Here is a 26204-nt window from a genome sequence, read left to right as displayed (position 1 = left end):
ATTATTTTCTTACTTTTCATTAATAAAAAATTATACATTAAAATATATAAAAATTTCATGAAATTACAATTACTTAATCTCGTCAATATCTATTGAACAAGTAAATTTTTTTTTCCAATAGGAATTATTAAGTGACAATGTTTCGTACATTGTTTAACGCAGCTGAAGTAGCCAAACAATTTTAACGGCGGTAATAATTTATAACCTTTTTTGAAATAAAAAAATAATTATATTTATTATAATATTATGTATTTTGTTATAAATTGTGTAAAGTTACGTTTATGAGAAACGATATCAGTATTATCAATGATTTAACGGTTCTCATTGTGATTATGAATGTCCTTAATGTTGCAGAAAAGAATGATGCTGCGAAAAATATCGCAGCCTATTTGTCCCGTGGCGCGTATAAACGGGTAATTAAAAAATCTTTTCTTTCTTTGATTATATTTTTTATAAAATTTATAAAAGATTTTATAAAATTTCATACAAATAATATTTAAATTATTTTATATTTTTTTTTTATAGAGAGAAGGATTGTGGCTGTATAATAAAATTTTTGAATTTAATTCGTATTTATGGAATAAAAATTGCCATATGATCATGACCTCAGTATCTGGTCATTTATTAAATTGTGAATTTGTTGGAATATATCGTAAATGGCAAAGTTGTCATCCATTGAGTTTATTTGATGCACCAATAGTAAAACAATGTTCGCAAGAGAGTTCTATTAAAATTAAAAAAACTTTGGAAAAAGAAGTACAGAAATGCAATGCATTAATTATTTGGACAGATTGTGATCGAGAAGGGGAAAATATAGGTTTTGAAATAATTCAAGTTTGTCGTGCGATTAAACCAAATATTCGTATATATAGGTATCGAATATGTTATTCACTGTATCTTGCGATTTTATTTCATATGATGTAAATATATAAATATTTAATAGGGCAAAATTTTCTGAAATCACACAAACATCTGTAAATAGATCATTACAAAATTTATGTGAACCAGATAAAGCAGTTAGTGATGCTGTTGATGTACGAAGTGAATTAGATTTAAGAATAGGTATTTTAAACATATATACATGACACAAATAAATTTATCAATAAATTTAAATACAACAAGAACAATATTTTATAGGTGCAGCATTTACAAGATTTCAAACATTAAGACTTAGGAAAGTATTTCCCACAACTTTAGCTGATATGCTAATTAGTTATGGTAGTTGTCAATTTCCTACATTAGGATTTGTAGTTGAAAGATTTTTAGCTATTGAAGAATTCAAGATTGAACCATGCTGGAAAATAAAAGTAATGGATATTCGTGATAATATTTCTGTGGAATTTAAATGGGCAAGAGGAAAATTATTTGAAAAATTACCTTGTGAGATATTTTTGGATATTTGTTTGGAACAACCAAATGCTACTGTACAAAAGATATCAAGTAAACCTACAAATAAATGGAGACCATTACCACTAGATACAATTGTAAGTAATAATATGATAGTTCAAATGAAAAAAAAAGTAAAATACAATTTATTTATTTACATTAAATAAGTTTAGGAATTGGAAAAACAAGGATCGCGTAAACTTAATTTAAATGCAAAGGAAATAATGAGAATTGCAGAAAAGTTATATACTCAAGGTCTTATTAGTTATCCACGCACAGAAACCAATATATTTCCAAAAGAATTGAATTTGATTTCATTGGTGAATCAACAAGTAAATAATCCGATTTGGGGTAATTTTGCGCAACAATTGTTAGAAAAAGGAGTAAATCCTAGAAAAGGCAAAAAAAGTGATCAAGCACATCCTCCAATACATCCAATAAAATATTGCGATAATTTAAATGGTATATATTTTTGAAAATTTGACAATTGTTCGATTTGATATGAAAATTAATATTTTGTTGTTAATTTATGTTAATTGTGATAAATTATTTAATGATAGGTAATGAAGCTAAAGTTTATGAATTCGTGGTCCGTCATTTTTTGGCATGTCTATCAAGTGATGCAATAGGTCATCAAGTGATTGTAGAGATTGATATAGCTGGAGAAAAATTTAATGCTAATGGTTTACAAGTTATAGAGAAGAATTATTTAGATGTATATATATATGAAAAATGGAATGAACAAAAAATTCATAATTATCGCGAAGGACAAGTTTTTAAACCGACTAGTATAGAGATGATAGAAGAGGAAACATGTCCACCACAATTGTTGACCGAAGCTGATTTAATCACTTTGATGGATAAGCACGGCATTGGTACTGATGCTACTCATGCAGAACATATAGATACAATAAAATCACGACAATATGTAGGTTTGATGGATGAAAAACATTTAATACCTGGAAAGCTTGGAATAGGTTTAGTACTAGGTTACGATAATATGGGATTTCAAATGTCTAAACCAGGTTTAAGAGCTGAGTTAGAAAAGGACCTCAAGTTGTACGTTAATTTTTTAATTATTTTTTAGATAACGAAATAGAATTTTCAATTTTATTATTTAAATGTATTTTATCTGATTATATTTTAATTTCAATTCTTATATTTACAACACAGGATATGCGAGCAGCGAAAAAGTGCGAAAGAAGTATTGGAAAATCAAATAAATAAATATCGTGATTTGTTTAAAATATCAATGGAACGTGCTAATTTAATTGATAATGCTTTAGCCGATTATTTCGATGAACAACCAACAAAAATACAAGAATTAGAAAATAATTTTATAACAACATCTCAAGATATTGCTATTTTTAAATGTCCGAAATGTGGTTTGGACATGACTCTTAAAGATAGGAAACAAGGGATGGGAAAATATATTGGATGTATAGGATATCCAACATGCAATAATGTAATTTGGTTCCCACAATATATCGAAGATGTTGAAATTACGGATAATATTTGTTCACGAGTAAAACATTATATTGTTATAATATTTATAGTTATTATATAATGTGTATAATTTATAATTAACATTAGTGTTTTTAGTGTCCAGGAAATATTCATGAATTAAAATTTAAATTACGTAAAAATGCTTATCCTATTTATGGTACGGATTATAAAACTTGCATAGGTGGTTGTGATCCTACATTTAATGAATTATTAAAAATAAGGGATTCAAATATCAAAAGTCAAAATCAAATAACTGATGATTCCGGTTATCGCAATACATTTGATAAAGCTAATGTTTCGCGCTCAACTTCAATAGGAAACAGTGGAACTTGTTCGTTTTTAAATATTCAAAACGAGACAAATTTATCTGAATGTAATATATCTACAGAATTTATTCGAAATCAGAATATTAATCGCAATAATCGCAATGCTATGGAATCGCGAAATACTAAACAACAACATAATTTAAAAAACAATACATGGACTGATAATAATAGTATTAATGTTTCGAAAATAAACAATAATGAAGATAAAATATGGGGTGACATTGATGAAAATTCTGTTATTTTATGCAATTGTAATGAAAATGCGATTCAATTAATTGTAAGAAAAGAAGGACCAAATCATGGTATAGACTTAAATGTTTATGAATGATTTTTTATAAAATTTGATTTATTATAATCGTATAATTTCATTTTTACAATTATAGAGATTGTTAAATCATAATTATTATTATTATTATTTTTTTTTTTTTTAGGAAGAGCATTTTACAAATGTGCAAAACCTATGAATGCTCGTTGCGATTTTTTTATTTGGGCACCAGATAATATGTCAGGTCATACGCAAAACAATACAAGTAAAGATTCAAATCTCGTTGATAAAATTACGGAATTGAATGTTAATAATTACAATGTAGCTACAATAGTTAAATGCAATTGTAATCAATTGGCCACAACGTGAGTAAATATATAATAATTTTTTTAATATATAATAATTTTTTTAATATATAATAATTTTTTTGATATTCTTCAGATCTTAAAGGACTAATTTCTTATATATTTTACAGGAGAATTGTAAAAAAAGATGGTCCAAATAAAGGACGTTCCTTTTACACATGTCCTAAGAATATGAATGAATCTTGTAAATTTTTTCAATGGGCGGATGAAAATATTGAAGCCACGTGTAATAATACATTTCAAGAAAATAAAAAAAAAAGATTTAAAAAAGAAAGGAGCGAGCAAAATTTACAAAAAAGACCTCGAGTTGTTACTGGTAAAAGAAAATGTGGAATTTGCGGAGTAGAAGGTTTGTATATATATATATATATATATATTGTGTGTGTGTGTGTGTGTGTGTGTGTGTGTGTGTATGTAATTTCATTTTTTTTTTTAATTTTTATAATATTATTATGTTTAGGACATACAAGAAGATCTTGTCCTGAAAATGCAATGGATTAATAAAGGATAATGTTAATAAAATTATAAAAGTTAAGTAATAATTATTTTTCAATTCAGTTTGGTTATTTTCTGAATTTTATGAAAAAATTGATCCGATCTCACTTCCTTCTTTTTCCTCTCCATCTTTTTCCTATTCTATCTTTCAATAAATATTTTATCATTATTGTCATTATTATTATTATATATTATATATATAAAACATTTTTTATTAATAGTTTTTATTAATAATAAAATAATTTAATTAAATCCAAAATTTAATATGACATGAAAAAATAATGAATTATGATAATGTATCTTCATATCAAGAGTCTCTGTCTTTATCATATGGTAACATCTGTTTCAATTTGTTTAGTTGTTCCTTCTGCGAATGACATTCTGCTGTTGTTTGTGTTAACTGTGAAAAAAAAAAATTAAAAAAGATTGTAATTTTTATATAAAAAAAGAAAGAATAAAAACGGCGTTAAATGATTTATTACATGTTATATATTTTGAAAAAAATAAAATAATAATAAGATAATAATAACCATATCAAGAAGTACTTCAAATTTTAATTTCAATAAATTATTCTCGTCTTCCAATCTCTTTATTTCCTTTTTTAATTTCTCATTTTCTTTATATGTGCCTCCGATTTTGCCTGATTCTGAAATTGTATAAATTTTTTATATGATATTAACAAAATAATATAAAAATGTCAATGCAAAATTTGCCTGGAATCCATGAACCAGATTCGAAGACAGTTTCTTGATCTCCCAATTTTAAACGTATAGGACCAATATTAGGACCGAGTTCTTTTTCTATACGTTTTGGACTGAAATTTTTGTTTGCCAAAAAAACTCCCACTTTTCTTGTAGGAGTCTTTTTAGGAGAGAACTTGTTCGAAAACAATGGCATTACGTACAATATATACCGATAATGTACTGTCAACGATACGTATATGATTACGTATAAATGCTAAGGTTAAACATCAAAACACACACATACACACATACACACACACATATATGTATATTTAATAACGCAAACGTGAAATTAAACTTTTTATTGTTTTATATATTTTATTACATGTAGATACACGTGCGCGCGCGCGCGCTATGCATCAATTTTATATACTTATATAGTTTTCAAATGTATCGTATCAAAAACTTTAAATGCTATATTCTATTCGTAAAATAATAGAAATAAAACGAAATAAAAAAAAAATGCTGAATAATATATATTTTTTAATAATTATGTTATAATAAGATCTTATTTGATAAAATATTATCGTGATTATAGTATCATTATTCTTGCTTTTCCTCTTTTGGATATAATATAAAGAATATACATACCTTATACATAAAATAAATACATACTAAGTATATATATATATATATGTATAATATATACTTCTGTATACAATATGTTGTACTACTATGTTAAAAAGTTTTTTGTTTACATCGTTCTCGTGCTTGACAATTGAATCAGTGTAAGGTTGTCTGTTACAAGGTTTTTTTACATTTATTTTTGTGCAATATCGATTCTTGATATGTTATAATTATGATTTAGATTGAAATAATTAATGGAATTTTGTATATATAATTCGTTTATTTAAATAGATATTCGTCGATTAAAAAAAGGCGTGGTGACAGTATTGATTTATAACCTATAAATTGTTCATCAATTGTCCACATCATGACTTGGCTTGGAACAATCGCTAGTAATGTTCTTCGGATGGTATACACGGATGTACCACCGAGTATAGTCCAAGAGGTTAAACCTGAGAATTATAGTAATCGGCATATTGAATGTCGCGAGGATGGAATCGTACTTTATGGTCCAGGCGAAAAAAATGAAAAAAAATATGAAATTGTTCTTCATAGACCTTGTACGGAAACATTGCATCAAGCATATAGGTAAGTAGATAATTTCGCATATTCGCATATCTTTGTTATTATATTTTTAAATGTGTGATAATAAAATTTATCAATACAATGTTTTCAGTTTGTACAGATCGGAAGAAAAGAAGGAAACCGAAATACATTTTCTCGTGTATAAAGACAAGGTTCCGGTACTTGTTCAAATTTGTCGCGAGGTAATTTTTCTTCTGGAGAAGATTTTTAAGGATTTTTTTTGTATCTAAATACGGATAAAAATTATGATTATTATATTATAATATATATTATAATATTATGTTATAATTACCATTGTTTTTATCATACAGATGTGTAATGTGAATAAGATACAAAAGTTGTGCGATACTTTAATGGAACATCCTACATGGACTCTGGCACATTTGGCAGCTCACTTTGCTCTCTACAATGCATTTGCTCATGCTGATGTGAATAGTCAGTTAAATAGCGGAGATGTGGAAACAGGTGTATCTCCTTTACAAGTTGCGGTTCAAACGAATAATCTACGTACGGTCCAAATGTTGATAGAAGCTAAAAGTTCATTGGAACATTTGGATTTCAACGCAAACACCGTGTACCATTACGCAGCCACGTCCACTAAAGAAATAATTTTAGCCCTTGGGGGTGATCTTCCCAATAGTTTAAACAGTCGTAACAGTAATGGGCATACGCCGATGCATGTCGCGTGTTTAAACAACAAGCCTGAATGCGTTAAAGCTCTTCTATTAATCGGGGCAGATGTGAACATACCTGCTTCCGAGGGCCAACCTTCCAGCCCTGGTTACGTAGGAGATTTTCTTCACAGTCAACCAAATGTTCTTCATGCCGAAGATATGAGATTTGGTGGCACGCCGTTGCACTGGTCGCTAAGCAGGGAGGTGATTAACGCCCTGATAGAAAGTAATTGCGATATAGATGCTTTGAACTTCGATGGCCGTACGGCGTTGCACATTATGGCGATGAGAAAACGATTACCATGCGTGGTGGCTCTATTGAGTCATATGTGTTCTGTGAATATCGTCGACAAGGATGGTAATACTCCATTGCATTTGGCAGTTTCTGAAGGTACAGCGGCCATAGTGCAAACTCTGATAGGATTCGGAGCGGATATCGATGCTAGAAATTGGAAGTCGGAAACGCCACGACATCGCATAAATATCGATAACAACGAGGGTCAAAAGATCTTGTACATTCTAGATGCGGTGGGAGCCCAACGTTGTCCACCGGATATGATTAATTGTAATCTGGGCTGCAAGTATAACGAAAACTTTAACGGTATTGCACCGCAACAACCGCCAAAAGCTATACCGCGTACAATATTGGATCAAATGCTTCATGTTTCCGGGATGGATAAAATGGCTACGCAAGAAAACAAGAAGATAAAAGGCGGTCGACTTCTTTGTTTGGATGGGGGAGGGATTCGCGGTTTGGTTCTCGTGCAAACGTTGTTGGAGATTGAATCGATCTTGAAGAAACCTATCATCGAATGTTTCGATTGGATCGCGGGCACGTCGACCGGTGGAATCTTAGCCCTTGGTTTGGCAGCCGGCAAGTCTTTGCGAGAATGTCAAGCGTTGTATTTTCGTATAAAAGAGGAAGCTTTCGTTGGTATGCGGCCATATAATAGCGAAGGTTTAGAGAAAGTGTTGAAAGATAGTCTGGGTGCTAATACCGTGATGTCGGATATCGAGAAGCCCAAGATAATGATTACCAGCGTGTTAGCTGACAAAAAACCCGTCGATTTGTATTTGTTTCGTAATTACGATGCACCGAGTGCTTTACTTGAAATTCCAGAGAATTCGACATCTGCTTCTCCCGTGCCACCGAATGAACAATTGCTTTGGCATGCTGCGAGAGCTACGGGGGCGGCTCCATCGTATTTTCGAGCATTCGGTAAATTTCTCGACGGTGGTTTAATAGCGAATAATCCGACTTTGGACGCTATAACTGAAATTCACGAATACAATCTCGCTTTAAAGGCCTCTGGACGCGAACAAGAAGTAATCCCCCTGTCTTTGGTTGTTTCTCTTGGCACTGGTTTGATACCTACCAGTCCGTTGAAAGATATCGACATATTCCTTCCCGAAAGTTTATGGTCTACCGCAAAATTTGCGATGGGGATATCGGTTCTCGCGGTATTGCTAGTGGATCAAGCAACCGCGAGCGATGGAAGGATCGTTGATCGTGCAAGGAATTGGTGCTCTATGATCGGCGTACCTTATTATAGATTTAATCCTCAACTATCTCAGGATATAAACATGGATGAGAAAAGCGACGAAATTTTGGCCGACATGATATGGACCACTAAAGCGTTTATGCACGCCAATAGAGATCAAATAAAAGAATTAGCCGCTGTGATAAATCGCGACGTTTATAACGACGTATAATGTCGCGTTTGAATCAGATATGTAGGTATGATTGTATTTCATCCATTCGAGAGATGGCATCTTTTATCCTTATTATTTCTTCCTCTCCCTCTCCCTCTCCCTCTCCCTCTCCTTCTCTCCGTCCCTTCTCGCACCTTCTCTTTATTTTTTTTTTCTTCGTAATGGAATTATTGATTAATATTTTGTACATACGTTGACTCTTTTGTACTCGTTGATTATTTATTCGTGATTAAGAATTATTGAAAAAAAAATTACGTACGTTAAAACGAACTTTTGTTTATCGAACCGTGCGAGGTTCGTCATCGAGAAGATATAGCGCACAATTTGATTTTATTTTTTGTTTTTTGTTTTTTCTTCTCTCTCTAGTAGAATACTAACTTATAAAAATACTTACTTTTAGATTTCGTGATATATATGTGTATAAAACGTACGAGCGTATTCTCGTTTCGAAAATGAAGATACGACGAAGATGATAATTTGTACCAGCGATGGTTGCGATGATGTATAATAAAAAGAGATAACAATAGTAAATTATAATATTATTCAAAGTAGATGGAGGAAATGTTTGTTGATCGAAGTAGATGTATTAACGTGAATAATCGTTTATTTATTTGGTTGTTTAAAGTTTATTGCGAAAGAATAAATAGGAAAGAAGGAAAGAAAGAAAGAAAGAAAGTAAACATTGCTAAGCGGTTTAACCGACTATCAATGGCCCGGACAACGGGCTATCCATTCCCGATGTTAGTTCCAGATTTATCGTGGGCCCATGTAATAAGGTGGTTGCGTCATGGATGCGGAAATATACGGATAAAAAGAATGGGTCGAGACTCCCTGCGTTTGATATTCATTTTCTTCATGCACCGTGTATCCCTCGGGAGCGGAGTAATGGCCATGTACGCACGCGTACGATTTACTCGGGCTGGTAACGTCAGCGGGATATTTTAAGGGATTCTCGGGATATTTTGGTAGATCGTAAGGTTTCGTTTGCAATTCCGAATATTTTGGAATCGCTTCGTGATACTTGACGGCGGCGGACACCTCGTGATGATATTTGACCGTCTCGTAGCACTTTGCGTCCACGTAGCAACTCTTGCCCACGTTCGATTCGTATCTCCCACCCTCGTACGGTTTACTTTCTACGATCGAATGATCGGCCGGGTATTTGCTCGTGTCGTTCGACCAGCTTGATCTCGAAACGTCGTAATTGATTTTGTTGTCGTGATAAGTCGGCCTCTCGTACATTTTGATCCCGGTATCCGTGTATAGACGAGGATACGCGCATTCGGACGAGTTGGTAGAATCTAGAGACGTGGCCGGAGAGGATAAGGCGGTCCGATGCATCACGATGCCCATTTGCTCCTCCGATTTTGGTTTCCGTCGACGCGGTTGATACTGTAATTGCCATTTAATTGTGATTCAGATTTATCGAAGCGGATCAGTCGTATCAGAACGATCGCTTTTTAAAACTTTTTTTTTTTTTTTCATTTGACGATCACCTTGTAATGCGGATGTTGCTTTTTGTGCGCGTTCCTCAATCTTTCAGCCTCCTCTATGAACGGTTGTTTCTCACCGTCGCTTAAAATTCTGTCGCATTAGAAGGAGGCTATGGTTAACGTTTCGTTATTGTACACGATATGCAGCGTTATATACGTTACCCAAGTAAACGTTAAACGCGAAATATATACCTCCAAAGCTTGCCCAGCGTTTTCGAGAGTTCGGCGTTGTGAAGTTGTGGATATTGATCCGCCAATCTGCGTCTCGCCGCTTGAGCCCAAACCATGAACGCGTTCATCGGACGTTTCACGTGAGCGCTTCTTCGACCGCCCGCGCGAGAAGTGACCGGAAGCAAGGTCCAGTCATAGCCTGAAATGGAAAAGATGGAGAGAATTTTGGAAATGTGATCATTCGATCGCGAGTACAAATGTTCGGTTACGTTCAGTTGCGTACGGTAAGGTTTAAAAAAGGTGGAAGGAAGGAAGGAAACACGGTCACCGGAAGTTGGATAGCCTATCTTTCCGTGGAATTAGATCGTAAAAGGAGAGAGATAAAAGGACACCTGTATCCCCTGTACCCGAGATATCTACGCGATCCGATCTCTATCGGATATTAGAGTTTCTTTTACATCTTTAAATATTTTCCAATCTTTCTTTTCACCTCTCTCTCTCTTCTTTTCTTTTGCCTCCCTATTTTTTTCGCGTTCAAATACCGAACGAACGAACGCAAAACTTCGAGATCGACGAAGTTTGTTGAAAGCGAAGAGAAATCTCGAACGCGGTGGTCTTTATCCGTCGATCGTTTGCTCGCATCAACAGACTAATTATTATTACCGACTTCCTCTCGGTCTCCCTCAATGAATCTTCATCGACCGAAGAAAAGTTATTTGGGTCATTGCGAGTTTTCCATTCCGAGAAATCTCATCGAGAATCCCGTACGCAATCCCACATCGCGCAATTCCATCGAGCATATCTACGGCTATATCGACTGTATTCCGTTCTTCGATCCCGCGTCGGCATACGTTCTTTGATTCGACGTGGCCACCAGTTGTTTACCGTTTATCAGTAATTAAAATATAGCCGAGGGAAAAGAAAGGATAGATATTGTTGGTACTGGACGGGTACGTTTACGGATCTCGAAGTGACGGCGGAGCAGGAAAGTGAGAATGCGCGAAATGGAAGGGATGAAATCGAAGAAGGAAAGGAAGAAGAGACGCACGTGGTGAAATGTGACGTAGAGCGCGCGAAGTGTGGAGAGAATCCATGGAAGCTAATTACCATAAGGGCACGGTTCACCGATGCGGTCTCTCTGTCGGCTTCTTTAACGTTTGTCGAACGACTTCTCGCGACGCGCTCGCGACCGATATATAGGAATATAAGTCGGAGTAATTTTCATGGAAACACGGAAACGTTTGCACCCCTAGCAAGCGACGGGAATAGAAAAAGTTTTGGCGCGCGCGTTCGACTCGCGTTCGCTTCCGACCAACCACGCGAGGAAGAAGAGGAGAAGAAGAAAAAAGCGAGAAGATTTTCGAAGAAGATGTTGAATGAATACCGAGAGAAGGGAGGAGACTCGAAAAGAGAGGGAAGATGGGATTGCGATTAATCGAAAGCGAAAAGGGAGGATTAGAATTTCGAGGAGAGGGAACTTTTCTACTTTTCCAAGGAGGATGAATGACTCGACGGGAGAGACGCGAGAGAGGGACAGGGAGTACGCGAGTGCATAATAAGGGATTGTGGAACCGCTGAATGAACCGGTGTGTTTCGGTATCTCGGTTGTCAATGCCGACCTGTCGTCGACTCTTGCTACATTAACTTCTGTACAAATCAGCTCCCATTACCACGCGGATGGGATCCTCGTTAAAGAGGAGAGGACATAATACGCGTTTGAACGCATCGTCACCTCCTCTCTCGTTGTCGATGACCGACAAGAGTGTTCGCTTCGCCGTTCGTTTCGATCGATCGAGCGATCGAACGACCCGTCTAACGCCTATCCGAGTCGCAATTTTATCGTAATCCCTCGGCGATAATCTCTGGCAAATAAGGAAGAGCGGGTGACAGGGAGGGGTACGGTGCATTCCCATGATGAATTTGGCTGGATAGGTCGGACGAAACACGGTTCGAAACACGAGTCGCGCCATTAGAGGAGAATGGATGACGCGCGTCTCGTTCGAAGATACGATTTTCTGCCCTTCTCGAACCGCGTTCGAAGAAGAAGGCGCAGTTTGAACGAGACGAACGCCGGCCCTCGTAAATCATGCCGAGCTCCCATTACTCCTCTTCTTCTCGGTCACCCCACCTCCCGCCCCATCTTCCCTGTGCCCCTCTCGTCAACCTCTCGCTCGAGTCTCGATGTCTCGGATTTAATTTCGTACTAACATAATTAGCGTCGGTGGTGGCAAACGTTCAGCGGTTTCGCTCTGTTCGCAGCACCTGCCCCTTCCCAATCTTCCTCGAAATCGTCTTTTCGCGAACTCCTCCTCGCCCCTCTTCTCCACCCCGCGTATTTTCCGTCCGTCTCCACGTCCGTATCGCGGGGATTAATCGCCGTAAGCCGAGTTTCATCGCCAATTATAAAGCGTCCTTAGGTGATTAGGGAGAAGCTGGAATATTCGATCCTCCAAACTATCGGGGGAAAAAAGACGAATCCCGCTGCGTTTCCCGGCATTCGTTTAATCCATTTTATATCTCGCGTTATCTGTACCGTACGATATCCGTATATAAGCGAGCGGGTAAGTAGGTATCCGACGTTGTCGTTTTATCTTTCCAACCGACCACGTTCGATCGACGGGGTTCCGAGCAGGGAAAAATAAGCGAGGAGAGATAGGGAACGAAAAACGGGTAAAAGAAAGAATCTGCAAAATGCCGAAAGATGAAAGAACGGGAGTCGTCGAGTTGTTAGAGGACGATGGATGAGAGCGAACCTTGAAGCAGTTTGCCCACTGCGTCGTCCAACGAGTTGGCGCATTGCTCGTTGCTGCATTGTTCGGTGCTCGATGGTCCGGCTTCCGTTTCCGCCGTGCCCGACACGTCGTTGCCGTGATGATAGCTTTCCATCTCTCTCTCCCTGGATCCTCGGTCGTCGAAAAAGATTACTCGTACGGATACGGATACAGTTCACATTCGTGCGACGCGGACAATCGATTGTTGTTCGATCGCGTTGCCGATTTATCTTCGAACCGCACTGTTCCTCCTCTTCCTTCGCGTGAAACGCGATCGAGAATCACCGCGAGCAATCGAATCTCGTAGCGAAGAAACCAATTGGTCCAATTAATCCGAGGTTATCGTGCCGTAATTTATCACGAACCGACCCTTGTCCTTCCTCTCGAGGACCGGACGGGATCCTATCGGCCTAATCCATCGATTTCCGCCACTCTTTCTCAACTCCTCTCCGCCTCCTTCTTCTTTTTCTTCCTCTTCCTCTTCTTCTCTCCGTTATCTCACTCGATCCGAATATCGTTCACGCGTATCCGAACCGAGTTTCGCGGTTTTCAACGCATGGAATATATATTTATATAGATATATATTTATTTTCTTCTTCTTCTTCTTCTTCTTCTCCTTTCGGATTCGCGATGACAAAATAAAATCCCGAGCGGCCGAGATACAAAACGTGAGATCTCGATAATAAAATTGGAACGTGTCGATCGAGAAGGGGAGAAGAATAAGAGAATCGGCGTTGCGATGCCGCGATGCAAACTACTTCCGATGGTTAACCGACCGTCCGACCGACTAGAGGAGAAAGACGAACGCGGATCGACGAGGATGCTAAGGTTCATTCAGGGAACGTGCACCGCACAGGTTGGTCCGTACGAAAGAGGCAGAAACGGACGAGCACACGTCTGGCACACGCACCGAACGTTGGATGGTAGATCGCGGAGGCGGTTCCGTGGACCACCTCTACGTCCGAGGTGGGGGATATCTAGGATCTTGTTCCTTTTCTGTTCTTCCCGTCCACGACTCTCGCCACGGATCCTTCCTCGCCGCGTCCATCCTGCGTTCCAATCCGATCGTCGTCCACCGTGCGATCCGCGCCATCTCTCCGATTCCCATTTTTTCCCCCCAAGTCCCGTTCCAAAACGTTTTTCCTCCATTTCCATCCGATCGTTCGTATTCTCTCCCCCTCTCTCTCTCTCTCTCTTCTCTTTCTTCTCCGAGAGATCGACTCGAACAATCCCCGACGAACCGAAATTGACCGTGGTTCGAATAAACAAAAGTCTCTCCCCCTCTCTCTCTCTTTTTCGCTCGCTCGCTCGCCCACCCACCCTCCTCCTCCTCCTCCTCCTCCACGGATGAAAATAATCGCGTTCGCAAATTTCTGTGTTCCGTGGCGTTCGGAGTCGTTACGTAGCCTCGCCTCTCGCAGCCCGTATAATTAGATCGCGGTGAACGTGACTTTACGTTCTTGCCAGCTACATCGGGGAAGAAAGAAGAAAGAAGGGTGATCGAGGGAGGAGGAGGGGGAGGAGGGGGAGGCGAAGAAATGGTCGAACACGGAGAATGCACGCGGAGAGAGGACATAAATCGAGGAGCGAGTTTGAAACTCGTTTCGCTTTTCGTGGTTGCACGGGAATGATCGGTTGACAGTCTCCGTCTTTCTGTCGAGCCTAATTATACAACGAATTTAATGAATGAGCGAGCTAGCAAAGACAGTGGCCCATACACGAGCGTATATAAACCACGGTCAATGCCGTGTAGCGGCTTTTGTGCGAGATCAAAGGAGGCATCTTGCTCGCACTTTGCAGGATTAACTCGCTGTTGCTCGCTGCTCGCTCGTAAACGCCGCGCTCGGCCCCCTCGGAAATGCTCGAGACACTTGGGCGAATTACGTTGGCGAATCGTTTTTACGTTCTTTTATTCGTGACGTAGACGCCGCGGCTCTATCGCCGCTCTATCGCCACCTTTTTTCCCCGCCCCCCCCTTTCTCCTTCCTTCCCTTCTTTTTTTCGCACGCGTCGCTGCTCACGCGTCGACCACTCCTACCGCTGTACCCCTACACCTATGCCTAGTAGATAGGGTGGAATTCGATTCGTCGAATCGTTCCTTCTTCTCCGATAATAAAATTCACCGTCTCCGCGACGTTTCGCGATGCACGCGCGCGGCATTACCGCGTTGCAACCGAATCGCGATTCAAATTTAGCCGACCGCGAACAATAATATTGATTTCAGCAAGCCGGAATTTTGCTCTTCCTGGGATAAACATCCCGAGGCGCAGCACGTGGCACCAATATGTGCTTTCGTTCTCTCTCGCTAGGTATACGTATACGCCGACGAAAAAGGGAGAGAGAGAGAGAGAGGGAGGGGAGAGGAGGGAGAGAAGGAGAGAGAATTCGTTTCAGGGCCGTTCAGGGAAACACGCGTCCCGATTTTTACGGACGGCAACGGTTTCGTTTCTTTCCACGTCTTTTCCATTCCACGGAATCGAACGTTGGATGGATTTTAGAGGAGGAGGAGGAGGAGGAAGGAAAAAAGGAAAGGAATCTGGATCTCTCGTTCCAGCGACATTAGGAGGGAAGGTAAGATAGGATTAGGTAACGTAAGTGGCGGATGCGGGGTATATACGCGAGGATGACGCGACGCGACGTCGAGAAAGAGATGGAAAAGCGATTTCACCGATTCTCGAGGGGGGGTCCCGATTCGGATTCGCGGCGGACAGTTGAAAGGAATACGGGCCGTAGGAGACGATGGGCCCCCGGGTGACGAGCACCGCAACTCTCGGACCCCCAACGGTGACACGAGCTACGTTACATTCCGCATCGTCATCGAATCGGCATCACCGTGTCATCCTCGTCTACCGCGTCACGCGCCACGTTTTCGATTTCCTCCCTCGACTCGAAGGGTTGGCGAGCGCGAACCGACCGGCCGAAAATTCTTTTCCAAGAATTTTACCGCGAACGAGCCGCGACCATAGACGCACTTGGTGCATCGCCAGGAAAATTGCACGCTCCTCCTTGCTACGTAGTTATTGCCAACGACTGGCCGACCAATAAGCACCGTTGCGTGGGAGGAACGAAGAGAGAGGTAGCGAGGGAAAGGGTGAGAGGAGGAGGAAAGAGAGAGAGAGGCAGAGAAAGGAGAGGAGAAGTAGGTGGAACGAGAAGAAACCCGATTGGTCCTACTCCCGGAGGATATCGTGGCCATAGAAACTCTGCTTCTCGAGGAGAAGCGAGAGAGAGAGAGAGAGAGAAAGAAAGAGAGATCGCACGGCTATTCCGAAATAAACGGATACTATAGGAAGCGGGGATTATCGAAAAGGGCCGATGGAGAATTCGATTCTTCTTTCCATCCTCCAATTCCATTTTCTTTCCTCGATCGGAATTACAACGATCCAAATCGTGTGGCGACTCGATAGAATAATTTCGGGAAAGATCGAAAGAGAGAGAGAGAGGGAAGAGAAATTGATCGGAGTTGGAAGATCGGTCGATTCGATCGTCGATCTCGGATAGTTTGGAGCGTGGCGCGTGAAAAGGCATCGGCGATCTCTCGGTGGACGCGGAGACGAGAAGAAGGAGATCTCTGCTCGATCGTCGGACGATCGTGGTCGGGCAAAGCATCGAAAGAGAGACCCTTTCCCCTCGTGTCGAGGTTGGTCGGTGGGCACGATCGCGAAGCAACAAGTGTTGGCAGCTCTTCGGCCCGTCGCTCCGCCCCCAACTAGCAGTCGCTGTTGGAGCGATCGGTGGAAAGTGCCCCGAGGCGATTCAACCACCTCACTCGAGCGTCGATCGCGCAAGCAACTGGAAATCCTCGTCTCGCGCTCGCCTCTCTCTCTCTCTCTCTCTTTCTCTCTCCTCGTTTCGTTCTCTTTTTTTTTCCCCCCGTTCCATCGGACAAACGCGAGCGCGATGTTCCATAACCGTAACCGTTCAACAGTTTTGTGCTCCGTCGAGTGATCACCGACTTTTCTCCGTCGTCGTTTCCTTCGTCGACCGAGTGCCACGTTCGTCCCACGAGGTGTTCCTCGAAACGGTCGCCAATTTTCGGACGAGAAGGGAGCTGCGATATCGCGTATCGTGCTTCGAGCGCAGTGATTCTCGCGAAAAATTATCGTTCGAGAAAGCTTCTTCCTTCTTCGAGAAACGGGCGCCGTTCCGAAGAGAAAACCCGGATCTCTGCAGAAAATCGGAGCCTTCGACGGCATTATATCGAAAGTATTTCGGCGAGTATTATAGATAGCACACGTTAACGTTAGTCGAACGTTAACGTCGAGAGCAGCCGTAGCCGATAGCGGCAACGAAGAGAAGGAAAAAAATAAATAAAATCGAGAACCGATACGCAAAAGAAGAAGAAGAAGAAAAAGAAGAGGAGGAGGAGGAAGAAGAAGAAGAAGAAGAAGAAGAAGAAGAAGAAGGAGAAGAGGAGATTAGAATTGGCTTGACGGCGAGGAAAAAGCGAAGGAAAGATAGGATACGAGACGAGTTGCCGTCGGCAACTCGAGATGCACGCTCGTTGCAGTTGCTCGCTTCGTAATCGAGCGAAGAATTAATTAAACGTGACAAACGTGCGCGTATTGCTCCGCGATACCGAGGCGTCGGAGGGAAGACGAGTCGACAACAAGAGAAGAGGAAAGAAGGGAAACGCGATCGCCGCGACGCAGCTGAAAACAGAAACACGCGAAAAACGGAAGTGACGCGTTAACCGTTGCGATAAAATGGTAATTGCGATTAATAATCGTGCAAGCATCGCTTACGTTTCTCCTTCGATGAACGATGAACGGGTCTGGTAGCGCGCGATAAATCTCTCGAGAATTCGTCCCTTTCCTTTCGAACGGTCGAGCGGAAAATCGAGAAGATGAACGACATTATGGGAGAGGCGGCATCGGGTTCGATTTCCTCGAGCGCCACCCCTGTCGCCACCCCTGTCAATTCCGCCAACAGTTCCACCGCTATCAACGGGAACAACAACATCGATAACGGGAGTAACAATGGGAGCAGCAACAATGGAAAAGCGGGAAATATGAGTGGCGCGGTGGCGGCGAACGGAGGCGAGAGAATCAGCGCCGCGGTTACCAAAGTTCTTCAGGGATACGATTGGACCTTGGTACCTGTTGCCACCAAGTAAGTAAGTTTTTAAAAAGCCGCGTTCCACGCTTCCGCGCGATCTCCTCTTATCGTCTCTTGCGTACCAACGTTATAACGATACACGATCGAGAGGAGGAAGAAAAGGGAGGAGAGTCTTCTTTTCCTCTTCTTACGTTTCCTCGCGTACATATATATATATACATATATATATAAGGGATCACGTATGGTATTTAGCGAGTGTCGTTATCGCGAGTGGCGAAGATGAGTTTTTTAACGCCGAGCGTTTAACGTTTAACGCGCGAGGAAAAGAAGAAAAAAAAAGAAAAAGAAAAAAAGAAATGAAAGGAAGGAGAGAGGGGGGCGGGAGAGAGAGAGAGAGAGAGAGAGAGGAGAGAGGAGAGAGGAGATGTAAAGACGCGCGTTACGAACTTTAAAAATACGAAACGCTAACTTAATTATGACGCACTGGTTTCCTCGGCTTGGGAAACGGCTCGTGGAAATATGTCCTCGGTCGCCAATTAACGCAAATTAGCTAATTAATGCCCGATCTCGAGTGTGTTTCCTCTCCCGTTTCTATTTTCGCCGATAGATCGCGATTCGTGGGAAGCGGCATTTTTTTTCCATTTTTTTCTATTCCTTTCCTCTTCTTCTTCTCGTAGGGGACGAGGGGGATCGGTGATTACGTCGCGCCACCGATCGAGCGACCGACGATCGTTACGTCGATTCGATAAAATCGATCCGACGAAGAGGATTTAACGCAACTCGATTCGACGAAAAACGGTCGAATCTCCCTCGTTGGAACGAAACGGATCGTACGGAACGCGCGGTAAGGTGTGCGGTTCGCTCGACGGAAAATTTCCCTCGGCGGTTGAAATCTCCGAGCTAGTATCGCTATGCGCGACGGCTTATCGCGCTAACCCTCAATTATACGGGGTTATCTCGGGGGTAAGCTAAAGGGGGTACGATGTTTATTTCCAACGATAGAGCCCGATAAAATCGACTCTAGTTTTAATTCCCATGAAATCCATGAGAATGCAGTCGAATTATCGCGCGTTTCCTTTCGCTCGTTCCACCTAAGTGATAGGTAAATAAGTGCTCTTCCGAGACATTTTTTTTTCTCTTTTCTCTCCCCTCCTTTTTCTTTCCCTCTTTTTTCGCGAAAACGTATAGAAGGCGGAGAAGGGAAGAGAGAGAGAGAGAGAGAGAAATAATTTTTCAGATACGAAGTACGACGAAGTACGACGAAGTACGGGTGTGTAATAGCTGATGTGTGCTATTCCGCAAAAGCACGGTAAACGAGGTGCAAAGACTGAAAGATTTTTTTGCGTATCTAGGTAAACCGCGTGTACACCCAAGCGACTCGCGACTCCCGTGAAAACCCTCGTTAGTGGACCGGCGCTAATTACCAACGGCTTCTCGCGGGTTTACACACGGATTTAACGCCCCTCTTATTTCAAAGAGGCCGAAATATATGCATAGGAGGAGCCTAAAATTTTTTTCCACGTCCTCCCCTCCCCTCTCCCCTACCTAACCACGGCATCCACGCCGTAATTTCGACCACGAAAGGGTTTCCGCGGTATCGTATCCTCCCCCAGCGGAGCTCCCCGAGCGGTCAAAGATCCTCGACGCGAGGATCCTCGATTATTAATCCCGAGAAAGAAAACAGCGCGAGAAGAAGGGTTCGTACTTGAGAGAGGAGGGAGAGGAGGGGGGAGGGGGAAGGGGGAAGGGGGAGAGTCACGTCAGTCACTTGGGTCGATCCCCGATCCCGGACCGGGCAAATGGGTTTTATGAAGTCATCTTCCAGGAAAGAAAGGGATACCAGCGCGCGTCCATTCCTGCCCGTCACCCGTTGGCAGGCTCGGTGTTATTTTAAGGCCGGTTTTCAGCGTGCCGCCGCCGTTCCGCTCGGGGACGCAACGATTACGCGAGGATCGATCCTCGCGCGTCTTTCCACCGATCCTTTCTTTCGGAGATCGGGAGGAAAAAGATCTTGGATGGAATTGTTTCGAAACGAGGATAATCAAATTCATCGTCCGAATATTGCAGGGGTTCCGGTGACAAAAGAGCAGCCCACGTGAAGAGACCGATGAACGCGTTTATGGTGTGGGCTCAGGCCGCGAGGAGAATACTCGCCGATCAATATCCTCAACTTCACAACGCGGAGCTGTCCAAGACTTTGGGCAAACTTTGGCGGTGAGTTTGTTTTGCCATTGTCCTCCTTCTGCTTCTTCTTCTTCTTCTTCTTCTTCTTCGTCGTCGACGATCGATCCACGACGATCCGGACAGTTTCGTCGGTTCAAGAAACTCGTCGGGCCGTCGACGAATCCGTGGGTGAATCGAAAAGGGGCAACGGTCCACGCGACCACTTGTTGCCGCTTTCTATTTTTACCACGCGATTTGGCGAGCGACCGTTTTTTTTTTCCTCTTTTTCTTTTTTTCCTTTTCTTTTTACGGGAGAGCAGCACGCATGCCGAACACATTCTTACCACGTGGCGCCGAGGCTGCACGTGGTACGACCGTTCTCCCGTTGACAACCGCGCAAACCTCCTCCCTTCTTTCGGAAAACCGGACTTCCACCCGGAGGTTGGTACCCACGCTCCTCGCCATCCAAAATTTTTCGTCTCAAAATTTTCCCCCCTCCTCGCCCCGCGGTGAAAGTCGCTGCGAGCGCAAACATCGCGAGATACGGGATCTCGCCGACTCGTCTCGATCGTGTTTTCGACCGCCCCCTGCGGCGACTCGTTCCACGATACTCGATCGCGATCGCGGATCGAAAAGCGACCCCGTTTCGCTTTCAACGCGTCACCGTCGGGACCGCGGGAAAAAGAACGTAAATAAAGTTGGGACGCGCGTCGTCCAAGCCGATTCGACTCGGCGATTCATCGTGGAACGGTGGAGGGAGGGAGGGAGGGAGGAAGGGAGGGGACCAGGTGTAAGAGTCGGAAATAAATCTTGTCCTTTTTCTTCCGGCTCGAAGAAAGGTATCGCGTTCGAACATTAGACGCGATGTTTGTCGACAAAACGAAAACAGATAGGCACGGTTCATCCTTGGCGCGTGCTAACAGCTGCCGGCCGGTTCCTGCCTCAGATAAACGGCCCCCAACAATCACAATAAACTCCTTGTGTCCCCGTCAGGTGAATTTTTCCGAACCTGCCTCCCTTCGTCGCTCCACGCCTCGTGCAAATAACACCCGTCACGAACAGGTAAATGCATCTTATCTGACGGAAGCAACGTCTCTCGATTTTACCGCCATTCTTTGCTCTGCCATTCCTCCAGCCTCGCGCGTCCACCCTTCTCGCGATACCCGCGTACGCGTATATTACGACCGCGAGAGTGGCAGATCCGAATTGGTTAGAGAGCGCGTTGCATCTGGCAAAAAAGGAAAGAAAAGAGAAGAGAAGAAAAGAGAAATAAAGGAAAAAGAAAGACGAAAAAGAAGGAGAAGAAGAAGAAAAAGAGAAGGAAAAAAGGGAGGCTGTGACGGGCCGCTATCGTCAGCCTCGGCGCTCTGTCGACGAAGAGGGGGGAGGGAGGGAAAAAAAAAGAAAAAAAGAAAAAAAACCTCGAGGCAAAGTCCATTGACCAGATGGAGATTCTCTTTCTCCACGACTATTCACGACGCCCGTTCCAGCCAACGTTACCTATCGCGACTCGATATATTATAATATATATATATATATATATATACATTTTTTTTCGATTTCGATGCGATCGCGGGAAGAGCGAAAGAGATGGCGAGAGGAAAGGAGGGAGAGAGAGAGAGAGAGAGAGAGAGCGAGAATCGTGGAGATCTCTGGCAGCCGGGACCGGAAAAGCTTATCGGCGTTGGGGCTTTACGAGCCCCAGTGGGAACATAAACACGAGGAATTAAAGAGTAAGGCGACAAGACGGGATGGAACGGGACGGAACGGGACGGAGGCGCGACGCGATTCTGAGTCGCGATGCGGGCGAAGGAGAATCGGTGGGTGCGAGCGCGTGTGCGTGAAACGCGCGCCCTTAAGACGGTACGCGGCGAGAAACACTAACCAGACCTCCCATTTCGACTCCTCGAGTCGAGTATCGCGTATATGGTGATGGAAACGTTTTCGTTCCATCTCCAGCCTGTTCTTCCACGCGCGTATCTACGCGCCGTCCGACGTGCGCGCGTACGCGCGTGTGAACCTCGACCGAGCGAAATACCATCGTCGCCAACAGACGTCGCCCGTCGCTTCTCTCTCTCTCTCTCTCTCTCCCTCCCTCCCTGTTTCTCTCCCCCTGACGCTGATCCATCTTCCGCTCCGTCCGTTTGACCGTAGGTTGCTGTCGGACAACGACAAGAAACCGTTTATCGAGGAGGCTGATCGGCTCCGCGTGATCCACAAACGCGAGCATCCGGACTACAAGTATCAACCCCGGCGGCGAAAGCAAAACGGCCCGTCGGGGAGAGAGGGGTCGCCGTCGAGGAGCCAGAGCAACGTAACTTTCAACGTGTCCAGGTCGTTGAAGCAGGAGGACGCGAGCCCACGCCCCGTCCAGGGTCCCAACTCGCCTCAGAGCGGGGTCAGCTCGTCCCCCCCGACCACCCCTAATCAAGGACTGTCTCCACCGACCCCTCCCACTACTCCCCGCGGACAGCATTACGCGAATCAGGTAAGAAGGGGGTGTATTGGGCGGCGTAAAGGAAGAGGAAGAAACGGAACGGTGGCGAAAATCAATAGTTTTCCCGGCAGGGGAATCAACCGCAACCGAGCGCCACCATGTACCACCATCATCAAGAGCTGGGAATCGGTGGCTCGACCGAGACGTCCCATCAACATCAACATCAGCCGGGAGTCGATTTCAGGTACATCGAGGTCGGAGACGGTTTACCGATCGAGGAGGGCCAATTGAACGGACTCGGCTCACTGGCGGGCGTTGGTCTCAATCTTCCGTTGAACCTTCAAGAGTGCGAGGTGGAGAGCAACGAGTTGGACCAGTATCTTCGCCCTCAAGTGCCCCCACCGGTCCACGTACCAGCGCCTACCACCACCTCGTCCTCGTCCCCGTGGATATTCAACAGGTAATCGAAACGTGAAACAATACGTCGAGAGATGGAGTGTCCCTTCCCTCTCTCTCTCTCTCTCCCCCTCTGTTTCGTTTTGAAACGCGTCGCTTTTCAGATACGACGAAGAGATGGAGAGACCGAGCAAGCGACACTGCTCGGAACCGCAGCCGATAGGCGAAACTTCTTGGGAGGATCGAGCACAGGCGGACATAGTCAGATATCACGAACTTCAGCCCCCCCTTCCCCCCATGCAATACATATCCTCCTCCCACAATTCGCACTATTCGCACACGAGCACGCAGATGAGCCATCCGCACGTGTCCACGTCCTACGCGCAATACCAACGTTACGTACCTGGTATCGAAACCTGGCCTCATTACATGTAAGTGAGAAGGGGGGAGGTGAGAAATTAAAAGAGAAATTATCCCGCGCAGCAACAACCGCGGCAACAACCGCGACGGACAACTCCCTTGTTTGCGAGTTACGACTCCTCCACGCCTCCCCCTCCCTCCCTCCATTCGATCCAGTTTTTTTTTCCAACAGATTTTATCGCTGATTTTGTTCACAATCGCGTCTCTGTAAGCGCGCGTACGCGTTCAAGTGTGCATAATATAGGTGTATATATATATATATATATTATATACATACATATATATATATATATATATATAGGAGGCTGCTAACGTATATATACGTTGATACGTATGCGCGTATTTAACAGAAGGAAAACTGGATCGTGCGAAATCTATCGACCGGTTGGAAGTTTCCGCGTTTCGTTCGCGTTGGAAACGTTGCTCCGATCGTTGGACGCGTCGAAAGAGAAGGACGCGAGAGAAGCCACGATCTTACTCCATGACATCATTCCATGACAGTCGGCCATTCCAAAGCGCAGAATTTCAGGCTAAACAAACAGCACGCTCGATACGATACCCTGCCGCGTGATCTAAATATAATAATAATATATAAGGCTTGAAGTGTGCGTATATACCGGCCTTTGCGCTCGCGAGGCCGAACCGCGTACGCTGCTTGCCGTGCTCTTCAAAATAAACTCGCGAAATTCGATCGCGATCGTAGTCGAGTCGCGAAAACGACTGCTCTCCGAATTTCCAACGACGGATCCGCCTCCTGTCACCGTCTTTTCTCGGGGAGATTTCACGGGAAGAATCTCAACGGGGGTTCGTATCGAGCGATAATCGCGAGACGAGAAGCACGAGAAATCGTCGAGATAAATAAGGTATTAACGCCGATAACCGTGCTTTTGTACTTACATTTATCGTTTAGATATACAATTTATCGCGCATCCTGTAACAAGCGCGAACTTGCGTAGAAACTTGTAGAAACGTTTAACGCGCGAGCGTTCGAAGAGCGTTAATTTATAAGTATGACGATATGTTATAAGATTTGTCCGAAAAATAAAGGAAAAAAAAAAAAAAAAAAAGAAGAAAGAAACAAGAGTCTTTCGAGTCGAATGACGATAAAATATCTCAACCTTTCCTCTCCGTGGGATGATCGTCAGAATTTCGCCCGAGTCGAGACGGCGCACGTTTGCACGATGCGTAAAACGGCCGAAATTTTCGCTAGTCGCGATCGCTTGGGCCGTGAGCGTTCGCGCGATGTAACAAAACAAGCGAAAAAGGACAAATATTTGAAGAGTTGGAAGGTTAGAGTGGAGCTCTAAGGGAATAAAGGACGAGGGAAATAGAAGAACCCGCGAATGGACCGTTCCAAGTTTTTTTCAAGAGCAAACAGGCCTTATCGCGGAACGAATATCCGTCCAACGAACGAACGTGGGAATAGCGGTGTCGCGACTTTTACGCCACTTACTCCCGCGACTCGAGATTAAAACGAAGGGCCACGCATGTTTTTCGTCCGACGATCGCATCGTTCGCTCTCTCGACGGATCGTTTTTCGGATCGGACTCGAGTCGAGTCGAGTCGAATCTCGTCCGATATCGCGAACAAAGAAACGAACCTCGCTCGACGTCACGATTCGAATCGAACGCGAGGAAACGTCGTGTTGGATGAATTTCTTTTTTTTTTTTTTTTTTCGAATCGACCAGCGAGGAAAAAAGAAAGAATGGGAGGGAAAAGGAAAAAGTTGACGAGAGTCAGCGTTCCACAGCTGTTTGGTTTTTTCGCGGGTACTCGTGTCGCGTCGGTCGAGATATCTCGAGCCTTCTCTCCATCCGTCTAAACGTCTCTTCTCGGGATTCTTCGAGAGTTTGGTAAAACTAACGATGCACGCCCAAGTGCTTACTTACCACGGATTCTTGACCCCGGAAATGCGCGTGGTTCGATCGACTTATCGTCCGATTATTAATTTGGATCGGGCTAGGAGAGGTGATAATGGCTGGTTGGAAGGGGGACGAACGCACCTTCCATCGGGGCCCCAAGATTTTCAAGATTGTTCCGCGAAGCGAAGAAAAAATGTCGAAATCTCCGTGGAGCGGTCCGGATACGAAGCGAGTCACGGACAAAGAGGCATTCAGTTATAAAGTTATCGAGACGTTCGGTCGATATAATTAATTTACTGCGGGCTCGGTCTTCTCGCGCTAATCACCGGCGCGCTTTTAATCTCGGAATCCATAAATATCACGATGCTGAAAGACGGAGGGAATTCTCGCGAAAGCAGGAAGCGATCGCGCCTCCGTCTCCTTTGCCTAGTTTTTTCCCCCCCTCCCCCACCACCTCTTCCGACCCGATCTCTTTCTCTTTCCTCGCTTTTCGACGCGTGTTCGAAAATCGGAGTACGTTGACATCCTCCTAGATTCGATGTACGATGTAAATATTTGCCGGTTAGGGCAGATAGGATCGATAAATTTTTGGACAGTTCGAGCATTATTCGGAGCGAGCACAAAGAGTCGTAAATCCTTGCGCAGCTGTCCCGATTCTCCTATTATCGCTCGGTTATATTTTCCTTGCTATCCATTCATCGGAATCTCGACGCGAGCCACGCGAGACCGCGATACACGCGATACACACCAGAGATACGCGCTCGGCCTAATCTCGATAATGCGCACAACCCTTTGCTCTCCCTCTCTC

At 43.4% G+C, this 26204-nt stretch overlaps 5 protein-coding genes across 10 annotated transcripts; 3 read left to right on the top strand and 2 right to left on the bottom strand.

Moving 5' to 3' along the window:
* Positions 1 to 57: 57 nt before the first annotated feature.
* LOC107999848 (DNA topoisomerase 3-alpha) lies at positions 58 to 4405 on the top strand. 3 transcript variants are annotated; one of them, XM_062084981.1, is made up of 11 exons: positions 58 to 190; positions 355 to 413; positions 526 to 872; positions 944 to 1062; positions 1138 to 1484; positions 1560 to 1848; positions 1947 to 2445; positions 2560 to 2911; positions 2989 to 3520; positions 3650 to 3848; positions 3959 to 4405. In XM_062084981.1, exons 3-11 carry the CDS (start codon positions 595 to 597, stop codon positions 4347 to 4349), a joined length of 3006 nt encoding a protein of 1001 aa, XP_061940965.1. In that variant the 5' UTR covers positions 58 to 190; positions 355 to 413; positions 526 to 594; the 3' UTR covers positions 4350 to 4405. The 3 variants fall into 3 exon arrangements, with proteins under 3 accessions (XP_061940965.1, XP_061940964.1, XP_016915366.2); XM_062084980.1 differs by lacking the exon at positions 58 to 190 and having other exon boundaries at positions 279 to 413; positions 3959 to 4197; positions 4309 to 4405; XM_017059877.3 differs by lacking the exon at positions 58 to 190 and having other exon boundaries at positions 279 to 413.
* On the bottom strand, positions 3672 to 5312 carry LOC107999866 (protein chibby homolog 1). Its single transcript, XM_017059904.3, has 3 exons — positions 5057 to 5312; positions 4874 to 4989; positions 3672 to 4743 (listed from the first exon to the last, which is right to left on the bottom strand). The coding sequence occupies exons 1-3, from the start codon at positions 5238 to 5240 to the stop codon at positions 4651 to 4653; spliced, it is 393 nt and encodes a 130-aa protein (XP_016915393.1). The 5' UTR covers positions 5241 to 5312; the 3' UTR covers positions 3672 to 4650.
* Positions 5313 to 5602: 290 nt separating this feature from the next.
* Positions 5603 to 9156, top strand: LOC107999863 (85/88 kDa calcium-independent phospholipase A2). 3 transcript variants are annotated; one of them, XM_017059898.3, is made up of 4 exons: positions 5603 to 5834; positions 5945 to 6241; positions 6330 to 6420; positions 6550 to 9156. In XM_017059898.3, exons 2-4 carry the CDS (start codon positions 6021 to 6023, stop codon positions 8623 to 8625), a joined length of 2388 nt encoding a protein of 795 aa, XP_016915387.1. In that variant the 5' UTR covers positions 5603 to 5834; positions 5945 to 6020; the 3' UTR covers positions 8626 to 9156. The 3 variants fall into 3 exon arrangements, with proteins under 3 accessions (XP_016915387.1, XP_016915388.1, XP_016915389.1); XM_017059899.3 differs by having other exon boundaries at positions 5666 to 5819; XM_017059900.3 differs by having other exon boundaries at positions 5671 to 5814.
* Positions 9157 to 9211: 55 nt separating this feature from the next.
* On the bottom strand, positions 9212 to 14417 carry LOC107999865 (transcription factor Sox-11-like). Its single transcript, XM_017059902.3, has 4 exons — positions 13043 to 14417; positions 10311 to 10488; positions 10122 to 10209; positions 9212 to 10017 (listed from the first exon to the last, which is right to left on the bottom strand). Exons 1-4 carry the CDS (start codon positions 13173 to 13175, stop codon positions 9379 to 9381), a joined length of 1038 nt encoding a protein of 345 aa, XP_016915391.1. The 5' UTR covers positions 13176 to 14417; the 3' UTR covers positions 9212 to 9378.
* Positions 14418 to 14569: 152 nt separating this feature from the next.
* LOC107999864 (transcription factor Sox-10-like) lies at positions 14570 to 24617 on the top strand. 2 transcript variants are annotated; one of them, XM_017059901.3, is made up of 5 exons: positions 14570 to 18172; positions 20186 to 20332; positions 22436 to 22769; positions 22850 to 23178; positions 23279 to 24617. In XM_017059901.3, the coding sequence occupies exons 1-5, from the start codon at positions 17907 to 17909 to the stop codon at positions 23547 to 23549; spliced, it is 1347 nt and encodes a 448-aa protein (XP_016915390.1). In that variant the 5' UTR covers positions 14570 to 17906; the 3' UTR covers positions 23550 to 24617. The 2 variants fall into 2 exon arrangements, with proteins under 2 accessions (XP_016915390.1, XP_061941012.1); XM_062085028.1 differs by lacking the exon at positions 20186 to 20332.
* Positions 24618 to 26204: the final 1587 nt, after the last annotated feature.

The sequence above is a fragment of the Apis cerana genome, linkage group LG14 (assembly GCF_029169275.1).
Source record: "Apis cerana isolate GH-2021 linkage group LG14, AcerK_1.0, whole genome shotgun sequence".
Classification (NCBI taxonomy): Eukaryota; Metazoa; Arthropoda; class Insecta; order Hymenoptera; family Apidae; genus Apis; species Apis cerana.
This window is presented reverse-complemented; position numbering and strand designations above follow the sequence as displayed.

Coding starts and splice junctions, on each gene's coding strand:
- LOC107999848 (XM_017059877.3), top strand. CDS start 282: ATGAGAAACGATATCAGTATTATCAATGATTTAACGGTTCTCATTGTG. Junction 873..943: donor CCAAATATTCGTATATATAG/GTATCGAATATG, acceptor AATATTTAATAG/GGCAAAATTTTCTGAAATCA. Junction 1,849..1,946: donor ATATTGCGATAATTTAAATG/GTATATATTTTT, acceptor ATTTAATGATAG/GTAATGAAGCTAAAGTTTAT.
- LOC107999866 (XM_017059904.3), bottom strand. CDS start 5,240: ATGCCATTGTTTTCGAACAAGTTCTCTCCTAAAAAGACTCCTACAAGA. Junction 4,990..5,056: donor ATCTGGTTCATGGATTCCAG/GCAAATTTTGCA, acceptor ATACAATTTCAG/AATCAGGCAAAATCGGAGGC. Junction 4,744..4,873: donor TTGAAGTACTTCTTGATATG/GTTATTATTATC, acceptor TTTTTTTCACAG/TTAACACAAACAACAGCAGA.
- LOC107999863 (XM_017059898.3), top strand. CDS start 6,021: ATGACTTGGCTTGGAACAATCGCTAGTAATGTTCTTCGGATGGTATAC. Junction 6,242..6,329: donor ACATTGCATCAAGCATATAG/GTAAGTAGATAA, acceptor CAATGTTTTCAG/TTTGTACAGATCGGAAGAAA. Junction 6,421..6,549: donor TTGTTCAAATTTGTCGCGAG/GTAATTTTTCTT, acceptor TTTATCATACAG/ATGTGTAATGTGAATAAGAT.
- LOC107999865 (XM_017059902.3), bottom strand. CDS start 13,175: ATGGAAAGCTATCATCACGGCAACGACGTGTCGGGCACGGCGGAAACG. Junction 10,489..13,042: donor AGTGGGCAAACTGCTTCAAG/GTTCGCTCTCAT, acceptor TTTCCATTTCAG/GCTATGACTGGACCTTGCTT. Junction 10,018..10,121: donor AGCAACATCCGCATTACAAG/GTGATCGTCAAA, acceptor TGGCAATTACAG/TATCAACCGCGTCGACGGAA.
- LOC107999864 (XM_017059901.3), top strand. CDS start 17,907: ATGAACGACATTATGGGAGAGGCGGCATCGGGTTCGATTTCCTCGAGC. Junction 22,770..22,849: donor GACAGCATTACGCGAATCAG/GTAAGAAGGGGG, acceptor TTTTCCCGGCAG/GGGAATCAACCGCAACCGAG. Junction 23,179..23,278: donor TCCCCGTGGATATTCAACAG/GTAATCGAAACG, acceptor GTCGCTTTTCAG/ATACGACGAAGAGATGGAGA.